Here is a 13,157-nt window from a genome sequence, read left to right as displayed (position 1 = left end):
TTGATCTAGTTGCATAGTAGCTCGTGTAATCCATCCATACTAAATTGTTAATTGCAACATTTCTAATTATCAACTTCTTGTTGTGACCGTCTTGACCGTCACATTTTTATTTTTTTTAGAGTTTATGGTTATTCCAATCAACATGCCACAACTCGTAGCTATCCCTACAAGGCATTTAGTGATCGATTTCTAAGTAGTGTGCCCGAGCTTTTCTGCTGGTTTTAAGGTTGATTTAAAAAAAAAAAAAAAAAAACAACTTAGCCCATCACACCCTTACACATGTAAGTGAGAATTGCATGCATGACCTTTACAATGTTAGAATTATAACTTAACAATAGGTCACAACTCATTAGGTAGTGTGTTTGAGCTTTACTGTTGGTTTTAAGGTTGATTAATTTAGTTATAGTAATGTATTGTAGTTAGATTGCTTCTGATGAAAAATTAAAATGCATTGTAAAGTAAGAAAAATATTTATCTACATTCATTAGAAAATATGGTTGTCCTATCAGTAGTACATTTCAGGAAGCAGTACATAGGAGTTGATCATCGGCAACATTTAAATGCAGTACTATTTGATTGGATTTGGAGAACCATTAATGTTACAAAAAAAATAGGAAATGGTCTTTGTTTCTGTTGGTTCTTCGGTTGAGTGGACCTTAAGAATCGTCGTGTGTTTGTCTTCCGTTATGTACCGCTACCTATCAAGAGAAACAGAGGTCAGAGGGGAATGCGGTTGGCGACCTATAACCTTCTGATGCCTAAGTCAGTTATCGAGAGATGATGTTGACATAGTACGGTGCAGAGAGGGAATGTTGCTTGTTATAATAAAGCGGGAAAATCAAGGACTATAATAAAAATAAAAAATAAAAATTACCTTTAAAATGAGTCACACCAAACTGAGTTGGCATAGAAAGATTGCTACGTCAGCGAGTTAACTGAAAATTTGGATGAGGTCAAATTTTGAGAGACTGAAGATTTGACCTATTGTGAGAATCAAAAGTGTATGAAGCATTTTGATGAAATTAGAAGTTGAGAGACTGAATTGATGAAACTCTAAAAGTATAGAGAATAAACATAATTTAATCCTAGTAATTAACCAGCTTAGTCGCTTAGACACCCTTGTGGATATTTCCAGTATTCAATAATAAAGTTATATTACTTTTCTCAAAGATTTCAATTTTTTTTATTGACCACAATGATTCAATTACAATATGGGAGAGAAAGAGTTGTGCAGATATTAACTAAGGTTGTTCCCGTTTCAAATGTATGGCAGTTAATGGGCATGGTAAAAATGAAAAAACCCTTGGCGCCGCTCTGACGCCCAAAAAAACCCTAAACTCTGCTTTTGCTTCTCGAACACCCTCTCCATGGCAACGATCGATGATGTTGCAGTAAGCTTTGCATCGTTGCTGGCTCTTCTGGGCGACGATGTGGTGGATATCTCCAAGATGTCGGGAGCAGATACCAGGCGAGGTTCTCAAGCTTACCTCCTTATACCGCCTCTCACTTCAAAGCCGTTTACGGCGCCGAATTTGCAGCGGTATTTCAAAGGTGTATGAGTTCTCAGTGCTGCATTCAAGGTCCAGGAAAGAGCGTAGAAGCGCTTTGTTATTTCGTTTGATTTGTGCAAGGATAGAAACAAAGTACTACGAGTCCGTCGAGGCGGACCTTGGTACTTTCAGCATGCTCTGGTAATCATTCATGATTATGAAGGCTTGAAATCTCCCACTGCTATTCAGATGGATGAATTGTTCTTTTGGGTGAAGATACGGAACATACCACCGACCTTGGAGGTAAAGAACACAATTGTAAACGTTGCTTCGATTGTAGGAAGGTTCCTGGAGTGGGATGACAAACTGTTCAAAGCAACTGGTGACATTAGGGTTCATGTCGCACACCATATTGCCAAACCTTTCTTCTTGACAAAAACCCTAAAGCTAGCGTCGGGGGTCATTGAGGAAATCTCTTTTTTCTTTGAGAATCTGCTTGGGCGTTGTCAGGATTGCAGCCTCATTTTTCATGAGAATGGGGAGTGCCAGTATGCAGGTAGAAACGCTTAACCGAGCTCTGATCCCAAGCGGGTCGAAAACAAGGTGGAGCTACCTAGTTCTTTTACAGGTTTTGCGCAATGCAATTTGAATAGAGGTACATTTCGCTTTTAGGTCATCCAGACGCCCATTCTGCCTCTTGTGGCACGAAGTTTATTTGGTTCTGGTTCTTCCTCCAGGCTGTGAAAACGTATGGTTCTCCGTCATGCAAATCTGCAGGCATCAGAGGAAACTGACAAGCAGCTTGCATTAGTACCTAATGCAGAACAGTCTCCCTTGAAGAGAGGAAGACCTAGCTCTCCGTTTGGCTCTCCAAAGAAACCAACGCTTATTCTTGGGGAGCTTGCAGTTGGCAGCAATGGTTCCCCTGCACCAACAAAGAAAGTGAATATGCCTGCAGCCTCAATCAAGCTTTCGGCCAAGTCGTTGGGACTGATAGAAACACTGGGTGGGATGGTTGTTACTGTAGAAGTGATGCTGCCTCAGGGGTTGTCCCAAATGACTCTGCTATCAAGAAGAAAAGGGGAAGGCCATTGGGATCCAGAAATAAGAATCCTCCCAAGACAAAGAAACAAGTATTCACTCGGGAAAGCCTACTAGCCCCAGCTTGAAGGGCAAAGAAAAGATGTAGCCTTTGTGGTATGTTGCCTATTACTATGCTTTGATTCATAGTAAATAGGCTCACTAGAATAAGTGAGCATGACATGTTGAATGAATGATCTAGCCTATGTACCATCGTGGTGTGTTTATGCATCACAACTTCTTAACTATCTGTACATGGTAGCGGAATGATATGTAATGATCATTCTGGCTTTACCGTATTAATGAAATCTATGTAATTACTTTGTCAAAAACAAAAAAAAAAGATTTCAAATTTTTTTTTTTAAAACATTAAAATTAGGATAAAAGAACTAAAGAAAAGATTTTTCTTTTTCTTTTTTGGGAGTGAAAAAAAAAAAAAAAAAAAAAAAAAAAAAAGATGCTGCGAATTTGGGTTCCGACCCATTTAACTTTGTCGAGCCCATACAAAATGCTTGGCCCAACAAAGGGTTTAGGGTTTGCCCTAATAAATTCCTCACTTAGAGTTGTTATTTTGCTTCGCATACGCAGACCTCTCTTTGCATTCGGCTGCCTCATCTCATCTCATCTCAATCAATCTTCAAGGTCACTCTCTCTTTCTCTCTTTTGATTCAAACTCATACTGAGATTGAATTTATGTGTTGATGTCTGTTATTGGTTTTTGATTTTGCAGTTTGAAACATCAAGAGGAAAGATGTCAGGGTAAGTAAACCCTGCTTTGCTCTGTTTTTGATAATTCTCAATCTGTTGTCGACTTAACTTCTCAGAAAGTTATAATCTTTACACCATTTTGTGGTACCCAGTAACTGGTTTCGAACTTGGACAACTTTAAAACTGTGTGGATATTAATTTTGAAGGCCAGAATATGAGTTTCAGCGTATGAGATCTGATTTGGGTTTGGGAAGTTAGTTTTGTAATTAATATGGTGTAAAAATGGGATGTGATTGTCTGGAAGAAGGTTTTGAAGTTTAATTCCCCGAGTTTCGATATTAATTCAGGGTTTTGGAGATGAATATCATTAGGTTGGTTGTTCATGTTGTTTACATTTTGGGGCTTTTCTGTACTATAGTCGAGGAACATAGCTATTAAAGTTGTTGTGACTTCAATTTGTCAACAATGCAGTTTCAAATATTTAAGATATTTGTGAAAGTCTAGTCTGCTAAGCCTAGTACTGTGAGAGAGATGATCTTGATGTTTATGTGCTGGCAGCAAGTTTCTGTTATCTCATGTGGTATATCGAGGTTTTGACATTTTTTGATATTATTTGCAGTGATGAAGCACCCGCACCAGTTGTAGCTGAAGCACCTGCTCCAGCCCTTGGCGAGCCTATGGATATCATGACAGCTGTGCAGCTTGTGCTGAGAAAATCGCTGGCTCATGGTGGGCTTGTTCGAGGTCTTCATGAAGCTGCAAAGGTTGTTGAGAAGCATGCTGCCCAGCTCTGTGTCCTGGCCGAGGACTGTGACCAGCAAGACTATGTTAAACTAGTCAAAGGTCTCTGTGCTGAGCACAACGTAAACATGTTGACCGTTCCCAATGCCAAGACCCTAGGAGAGTGGGCTGGTGTAAGTGACGTTTTTCTTTTTTTAACTCTTAATATACTCTGATTGCTAAATGAATATATTTCTAGCATTTTATATTGATCGTGTGGTTTTGTACAGTTGTGCAAGATCGACTCTGAGGGCAAGGCTAGGAAGGTTGTTGGTTGCTCATGTGTTGTTGTGAAGGTATGCCTCCAACTAAAAGTTCTTGCTCAATAAGGTGGAAGTTAAAACAGATATATACATGTAATTTTATTCTACGATTTTGTCTTCTAAATGAAAATGCTTTCTCTGGCTGGTTTGCAGGATTTTGGAGAGGATCATGAAGCTCTCCATGTTGTTCAGCAGCATGTCAAGGCCTAATAAGTTAGCTGAATGAGTTTGAATTTAGTGGGAAATGTTGGAATATCTTTAGGAAGCTGTTTTTGAGCTTTGTTTGTCTGATGGATTCTCACCTTATTTGATTGTTTGCCAGTTACTTTACCATGGTTTCAATTTTGTTCCTGAACGTTGTTTTAGTATATGCTACTTTTTCTCTGTTATAAAAGGAGCTTCATCATGAACCATTCCATGTCATTTTCACTTGATTATGTTAAAACATTTTGTGAAACCTGAGGTTGAAATCTGATCCATTGTCATGTTGAATGGGGTAATAGTTACGTGGCTACATGGTTGCCTGTGCATCTATGCTATATGTGCATAGCATATATGATCAAATTCTCTGTTTTGTCATAGAATAGCTTGTCATCGTTGGACTTCTGACAAACCAATCAACCTGTATTCATATTTTTCATTTGGTACGCATGTAAAACCGGTTATTAATGGTACGTAGGCATGAGATGGGTTGATCTATGTTGTAGGTTGTTTGTTTGATTCATCACCTGAGCAAAGATTCACTTGTGTCACAGATACTAGGCGAGGACAAAAGCAAACTCTGGTTACAACAAACAAGAGTTGCTAAATTAAATCTTTGCGACGCTTCTTCTTCGCTCGCAATACACATCACTAGAGGACTCGGATGATTCTTCATAGTAACCAAAAAGAAGGCAACTTCTCGAAGCGGGAGTCCCATAGAGACTCGAATTACCCTAAAACCAGACAATAGCCTAAAAAGCCAGCAAGCATTCTTATGAGAGGGCAGCCTCTAGCCCATCATCCAGAGAAATCTTGATCTACCCATGGATTCAATCCACCAATCACAAGTCAAAACCCCAAGGCCGAACTCGTAACACAACATACCCAGCCAAAAGCCAAAAAGTCAACCAATCGAACCCAGCAACACTATCACGTTTGAGATAAAGCACATGTCCATTGTTAGATCAGAATTCACACGTCCGATCCCGAAAGTAGGGACTAGGGAGCTAAGATCCAACGTACTTATCAAGTTATCATCCCTACTTAACATCCCATCTCCAAAATTGCATCATTTGACCAGCAAGTTGGTAAGATCAGAATCCAAACTAAGAATAAGATGCGAAGCTGAAACCTATGGTCCATGACTCGATGACATGAGAAACTAGGGGTGGGGAAAAATGTCCGAAAACACGAAAAATCTGCCCGGACCGGCTGGTTTTGTCCGGTTTATTTTTTTTTTTAAAATTGAAACTGGTCTGGGCCGAATTCGAACAGCATCAAATCCGGTTCGGTGTCGGTGCTCGAAAACTCAGATAACCCGACTAACCCAGCCTGAAAACTGAGATCACCCGGCCTGAACCTGGTTTGATGCGGTTACTTGGGTTTTCGAGAAAATGTGGTTTCTTTTTTTATTTGGTAAGCCTTGGGCCCGAAAACCAGGATAACCCGGCCCAAAAAAAAAAAAACAGGAGGGGCCTGAAAATTTCAGTCCGGATTCGAGCCCTTCAAATTTTACATGCAGCCTAGCCTGTGCCCAGCCCTATGAGAAACCACCTACACGGTCCTAACAAGGCTCAAGAAAAAGAGGAGCCATCTTCTCAAACCTTTAGCATATAAGTGTTGGTACCAAGCCCTAGTAAAAGTGTTCGAGCAGAGTCCAAACTAGAAGAACAAAATGCGAAGATGAAATCTAGAGGTGCTAGGATGCAATGCCATGAGAAACTGCCGCCACAGTCCCATTAAAACTCAAGAAAAAAAAAAGAAAAAAAAAAGGAAAAAAAAAAAAGGAAAAAAAAAGGGAATTATTTTCTCCGGTCACGTATATCAAAGCACTCGTACAAACCCCTAACAAGAGTGTTTGAGAGGAAAAGCCATTTCTAGTTCATAGACACATTCCATTTGAACTCTATCATTCTTCTTTGTGTATTTCCTTTTATTATCTCAGTTTATTGATACTAGCAATGTGCTCATGTTTCTCGCAGATGATATTGTCAGGTTAATGAAATATGGGTTGACTAAAATGATAGTTGCTGTTTTTTTTTTTTGGGACACAGAATAGTGATGGTGGTTACCTTTTTAATTTTACACATTTCGCTATTTATAATTATATTGGCTTACTTTGATAGTTATGTTATGTAAGAGTATTATGGGCACTTCAAAATTGGTGAAACCCTTTGACACCAAAAGAGCATTTCCATTTATAGTAATAGAGATTTATCACAATAAGATTTTATACTAGGAAAGAGCATTTCACAAAAGAGATTAATTTGTTCAGTGAAGACAACATTTTGAAAAACAGTTTTGTGGTGCTACCACCCTTATCAAGTGGGGATGCCCTTCTAACCCTAAGCGATTATTTGAGTACTTGTTTACAGTAGTCATTTATCATTAATTCTTTTTATAGTAGAAACGCCAATATTATTAATGGGGAAAAAAATATACACAATGAATTGCTCTTCAAGGTGTGATAGAAAACGTCTCACTTAATAAGGTTGAGAAAAATTGCAGACTCTAGAACAAGATAAGGCAAAGAGTAGGACTTCAAAGTTTGGGCTTTTTGTGTGAAAAAAAAAAAAAAAAAGAGAGAGAGAGAGAGAGAGAGAGTCTTAAAAGTGACATAGCCATATCTTATATCTTTTGTGTAAAATTTCATTAAAGCACACCAATGATCATCTCGAACATGTGCTACCGTAACAAATGTTGTTTACTTGCAGTTGCAGCAGGCTTTCCATAAAACATAGCAATCAAAATAATTCACGACAAAATAAAAACACAACTACAATTTTCTTCCAAAACAAACATAAATTGTCAGAAGCTCCCACATGTTCCACAACTCTTCAGAACACAAAGAATTCTATCCATACCTAGCTGAGACTCGTACTTTTCTATTTGAGCAGAAGTCATCTTTGTCTCAATCAAAAAGACTAAATCCTGTATAAGTACATGGATTTCAGTTTGGACTTTGTTAATGTCTAAGATTTGGCAGTAGCCAAATCCTGATAACACTGATCCTAGATCGAACTGCTACTACAAGGATTGTAGCACTAGCGTCACCTGTCAAGTGAAATACAAAGAGCGTCGAAGGGGAGACCACGGTTTATTGTCTTCTCTACTCCGATGCTTCAGTCAGTCAATGTATTTATGTTGACAGATGTTAGACCTTAATTTACATAGATATGCATTCCTCTAAATATTGAATTTAACTTGTTTTTGAGTCTATTTTAGCTTTCACTAAATCATTTTCTTATTTATCTAGGAATATTGCAAGAGTGAAGAAAACATCAATTTTAGGATTTGAAGTGGAGAATTAGAGCTAGGAAGAATGACGGTCAAATCTGGAGCAAAATGTTAAATTCCAAATTCCAGCGAACCACCACAAATGGCGGCACACCACCACTCACGGTGGTGCTATGTATTTTCCATATTCATGGAGGAGCAAGGAGGATGAGTACCATAGCATCTATTCCATTACATCCATTCACCATCATTTTATCTTAACCAAATTCCAAAACATTTTGGTTCCAATTCAACCAAACACTCCATATTACCCAAAAGTCTACCATCATCATCACTTCAATATCTATTATGTTTTAGGCTTAATCACTATCTCTCACTCATCATTTCCTACTCTAACATACACCATTACTCCCATACTCTTTTTCCTTGTTTTTGGGATTTATTACCACTCTCATATTCCACCTCTTTGCTTAATTTAAAAACCTAGCTGCTATCTTGACTTCTCAACACCATTTTCACATCCCTCTCCATCTATTTAAGCACTCATTCTTCACAAGACCACCCCATTACATCTTCTTTCTCTCTCAATCTCCTCCACAAAACCTCCATCTCCACCTCCCAAAATCCAAAACCATAATATCCATACTCCTCAACCTTTATCATAACCACCATTACTCCATCATTACCACTCAAAGTTGGCCAAAGGAGCATCATATCTTCATCACCATTCCATTCATCATCACCATCAAGAATCTTATCATCCATCCATTCCACCATCAAGGAAGATTCAAGGAGCATTGAAGGAGGAAAACAAATGAGGAGCTAGCCATTGATTTGTTAAGCTTCAACTAGTTCATTCTTTCCTTAACTCTTTGATTTGCCTTGATGTACTTTATAGATTTGATGCTAATTTGTATGATTATGAGTGAGTAGTTACTTTATTGGGGCTAGGGTTGAAAGCCCTAGCCAAACTTGTATGAATTGATTTTTTAATTGACATTTGATATTATTTGTGATTTTCATCTTCATATGCTAATTCAAGAAGTGAATGCATCCATTCAAACTTAACTACTTTGAATGTGTTGTATTTGTCATCTCATGAAAAAATGTTTAGGGAGTAGTTAACCTTGAGCATTGATAGCATGATAGCATCCTCTACGTGCATATGAAGGTTGTGAGTTAAAATCACCTAGATCTAGGATTGGTTTGCTTGCATGATTATCTAAACTCAAAACTTTATGCATCTAGGAACAATGAATTGACACTTAACTGGTAATAGGAATTGTTCTTAGGTAGTTAATTCTAGACTTATCCGGTTGGAATTGATAATATTAAAGGAGTTTAAGCCTTTGTAGTCTTATCCGGATGCAAAGAGGGTAATTGAGAAATTAGAATAACATCACTTGTATTTGAACTTCAATACTTGCAAGGGAGGTTAGTGGTAGACAATCCAACCCCTAACTTCATCCATTATATTACTAATTTAGTTTAGAGTAGTTTAGTTTTCATTTGAGCATTTATTTTAATTTAGTTCATCACTCTATCAAACAAACAATTTCACTACCACCACAATGCACATACTCACCATGAGCCTAGATTTCCTTGTGAATTTAGGTTTGTGATTGTACATTTGTATACTCTAACTCTCCTTAGGTTAACACCCTAGCTAGTGAAAGGAATCCAATCCTCGTGGGTTCGACAACCTTTCTTAAATCTCTGTACTATTACTTGTACCCCTTATACTTGAGGGTGTCTATTTGACTAATAACAGAGTAACTTTAGGTAAATAATTAATGCGTAATGAATGAGGAGAGAGAAATGGATATTTTATAGGTGAGAGAGAGACTAATCTCTTCCTTATCTTCAATGTGGGACTAATATGCATTAGGCAGCAGCTTACGATGATTCAGCGAGGTGACCTTGGCGCAGCGCGTGGCGACGCTTCAGCGGTGATTTTAGCCTGAGCCTGGGCTCAGGTGACAGCCCATCTGATGGGGTTCCTAGGTGTGACACCCTTGACGGTATTGGTGCCGCTGGCGGCAGCATGAACATGGTCTATTGTAGCTAATTATGCTTAGGTAAATGCTTATGTAAATACAGACTTCATCTATTTGAAATGAGAAGAAACTTTATCATCCAATGGTACTGTTTGGACCCAAAATGAACATTTTGGCCTGACAAGGCACGTCTTGGAGAAATTGAGCCAATATCAGTGGCTCAAGCTATATATTGTCGACAAGCTCGAAATATATATTTAGAGGCTAAATAAAGCCTACTATGGAAGTATGACAAGTCAACTTTAGCATATTTTCATACTTCGGCTAGGAAAAAACCGAGCTAGACAAGGAAGGAGGGGTGGCAGACTAACCAAATGAAATCGAAATGTGCTGAAACTTTCCAGATCCATTCTAGACAGCCCAAGGATCATTTCTTATGAAGAGTGCCAGAGATGTTTTTGAGTGGAAGGCCTTCAAACAATCAGTCCAATCTTTTGCAGAAGCAAAACTGGAAAACTGGACCTGTAAGAGGTCCAGCAGCGTTTTCGGCCCAACCACTATACCAAAAATTCTGAAATTTTGCCAGGGTGATCTACACTCATAATGGAACATTTTTTATGAAGAGGTCATAGTGAAATTCGGAATGCTTGTTGGAGAAATAATTGAAGGAATAAAGGGACAGAAACTGACCTAAAACCAGCTCAATATTCACATGTTCATGTTTCCTACCCACATGAAGAAAGCTAGATGCTTTTCTTCTTTTCCTTGGATATATTTTTCAAGACAATCTCTTTAATAGATCATCATCACTTCCATGTTGTTGCACCTTCATGCCTTGCTTTCATTTCATCATTTCTCTATCTTTTCCATATTTTACAAATCACTTTCATATTCCACTTTCATTATTTTTCTTCCACTCATCATTTCACTCTTCTTTTTCTTCCCTATATAAACACCTTCTCTTCTCATTCTAAAACAGACATTCACAACACAACAACAACATCTCTAAGATGATCTAAGTTCTCTCTAGAGCAAACCTCTCTAAGAGCAACTCCTCTCCTTCTCTTTCTCTTACCGGTGATCACACTCCTAGTCCTAGTCTTCTCAGAAGCCGACCTTCAGTGCCACCAAACCCTCTGTCAACGTGCTTCGGTCCTAGTCTCCTCGGGAGCCGACGGTAGTGCCGCGACCACAACGGTTACAGAACCAGCCAAGCAAGGGTAACGCCCTAGCAACACAGCCAAGCTAAAGTCACGCTTTAGCAAGATCTCAATACTTCCCGGTGATTTCGCTCTGCTCAATCTGCAATATTGAGTATCGACTTGTGAACAAGAAGAAACTTCAGCAAAGTCCTCACCACGAGGCACAAAGAATCCCACGACGAGGTTGGTGCTCTCCTCGTCTACAATCGCTTGAAAAGAAGTCAGGTCAAGGGACACCCCCGACGACCGCACCCTAACGGTGCTGGCACGCCCGCGCAGAAAAGAGACTGTTGACCAGCTGCAGCAAAATTGGAGCCAAACAGGTACTTCAATTAAAAGCGTCCCTTATACACATTTGTCTTGAACCATATTACGTTATTGGCTACTCTCATAATGTGGACGAGAATAAGAGGCCGTAATATGTCACTATCCCAGCACTATTAGCAGTTTCTTCCCATCCACGCCTAAAATGAGGGTATGTCCATGCGCATAGAGATTCTTATCTGCCCTTAGAAATCCTCCCTCTTAATAGGAAATTCCAATTTCTCATCACAAAACCTAGTTAGATGTTCAAGTAAACAACATTCCTGACATAACTCTAGGAGCTTTACATAGTGAAAATCATTCGCTCAATCACCCACAAAAAAAGGTGATACTTCTGCGAAGAAGAGGGATAGATACATCTGTCTAAACCCTAGTATGAAAAACCATCATACTTCTGCCAATGTTAACGTTAGAACTGAAAGCTCTAGTTAGCTTTAAAGAGAGAGAGAGAGAGAGAAAGTAAGTGTGACACGAGAAGTATAGTAGTTCACCTCCCACCTTAGCGGGAGACTACGTCCACTTGAAAGCTTTAACTAGTGTTTGGGCTTTGCGGCCCTACAAGATTACAAGATGTTGTAATGGGATAGATTCTAAGTGGGAGGAATGGTCTCTTTTATAAGGAAGGGAGCCACTCTCATTTACATTTTGTTCAATGTGGGACAAGAGTTCCCTTTCTAGTCTTCAAAGGCATGTTGTGAAGGTAACTTGGCAAGACCGGGAAGGTTGCTTCCCGGCAAGGTCTTGGCTGCTTCCGACTACCACGAGGTAGGTTGTATGTCGGGCTACAGCATGCATGTCGTGGTTGGGCCCCACCATGGCTTGTGGGTCCCCTAAGAGAGTGTTACTTATGCTTGGTGAGATAGCAAATTAGTCATGCTAGTGAGAGGTATCTACACAAATTGTTTTAGAGAGTAACTAGTATTTAGTCCAACAATAAAAGTAACAAGGGTAAGATAGTAAATTTGTAAGTAGAAAAAAGATAATAGTGACTAGCAGTAATATTTGAAAAATATTGCCTTACCTTCAGCTCTATAATTCATCTATCAATCGATTTTTTTGACAACTAGTAATCATTTTATAAATAGCTCAAGCTAGAATGGCACATTACAGATCCCCAAATGGGGTAATTGACGTACCATTACATTTAAAAAATTTACGTATCAATCGATTGTGATTACACATTTGTTTCTTATTCATTAAAAAAAAATCAGATTTCTGAGAGCGCACAAGTGCATATAAAAATGTTTACAATTATAACTAAAAGAAAGAAATAAAAATCTATCTTTGCTATATTTTATAGTGTTTCCTTTCATGTTTTCTTTTCTTTTTTATTTATTTTCCATCTTCAAACATGCCGGGCTGAAACCCTAATTTTTGTAGAACTTTTCATTAGATATAAAATTGAACGCGGCCGTTATAATTTTAGTCACTCAAAAAACTTTTCTCATGTTCTTTTTTGTTCTCATCCTTCACATATTCCTCCTTCATATTCCGCTTTATCCTCTTGATAGCTCCGCCACTAAGCCCTAATTTACACACAATAATTCTAAATCTCAATTTTTTTTCTTTCGGAAATTTAATATGCTCGATTTCACCTCAAAGGTCAATCGATAGGAGCTCTGCATTTGAGTTACGAAGGCTGTTCTGGAACAATGATTGAAGTGAGTATCTATCCATTCAATTTCTTATATATGAGATGATATGGTTCAACACCAATTTGATTGATTGTTAAAAAAAAAAAAAAAATTAAAAAAATGTTAAAAGACACTCAAGATTAATATTGTTGCATGTTTGTTTTTATTTTCCCCCAATTTTGTCTCCTGTTTGCTATCCACTTTATTTTGTTTCTTTTCCTTCTCTTTGATACTTATTATG

The 13,157-nt window shown here is 38.4% G+C and overlaps 1 protein-coding gene across 1 annotated transcript; it reads left to right on the top strand.

The window, feature by feature from the left end:
- The first annotated feature begins 3,086 nt into the window (after window positions 1-3,086).
- Window positions 3,087-4,737, top strand: LOC133738161 (small ribosomal subunit protein eS12-like). The gene is made up of 5 exons (XM_062165612.1): window positions 3,087-3,212; window positions 3,301-3,329; window positions 3,898-4,192; window positions 4,289-4,354; window positions 4,475-4,737. The coding sequence occupies exons 2-5, from the start codon at window positions 3,322-3,324 to the stop codon at window positions 4,529-4,531; spliced, it is 426 nt and encodes a 141-aa protein (XP_062021596.1). The 5' UTR covers window positions 3,087-3,212; window positions 3,301-3,321; the 3' UTR covers window positions 4,532-4,737.
- Window positions 4,738-13,157: the final 8,420 nt, after the last annotated feature.

This window comes from Rosa rugosa, chromosome 1 (assembly GCF_958449725.1).
Source record: "Rosa rugosa chromosome 1, drRosRugo1.1, whole genome shotgun sequence".
Classification (NCBI taxonomy): Eukaryota; Viridiplantae; Streptophyta; class Magnoliopsida; order Rosales; family Rosaceae; genus Rosa; species Rosa rugosa.
Note: the sequence above shows the minus strand (reverse complement) of the source record. Positions and strands in the feature narration are given on the sequence as shown.

What these genes read in the sequence shown, in the direction of transcription:
- LOC133738161 (XM_062165612.1), top strand. An exon ending in CCCTAGGAGAGTGGGCTGGT is followed by an intron (nt 4,193 to 4,288) that starts GTAAGTGACGTT and finishes GGTTTTGTACAG; the next exon opens with TTGTGCAAGATCGACTCTGA. An exon ending in GCTCATGTGTTGTTGTGAAG is followed by an intron (nt 4,355 to 4,474) that starts GTATGCCTCCAA and finishes GCTGGTTTGCAG; the next exon opens with GATTTTGGAGAGGATCATGA.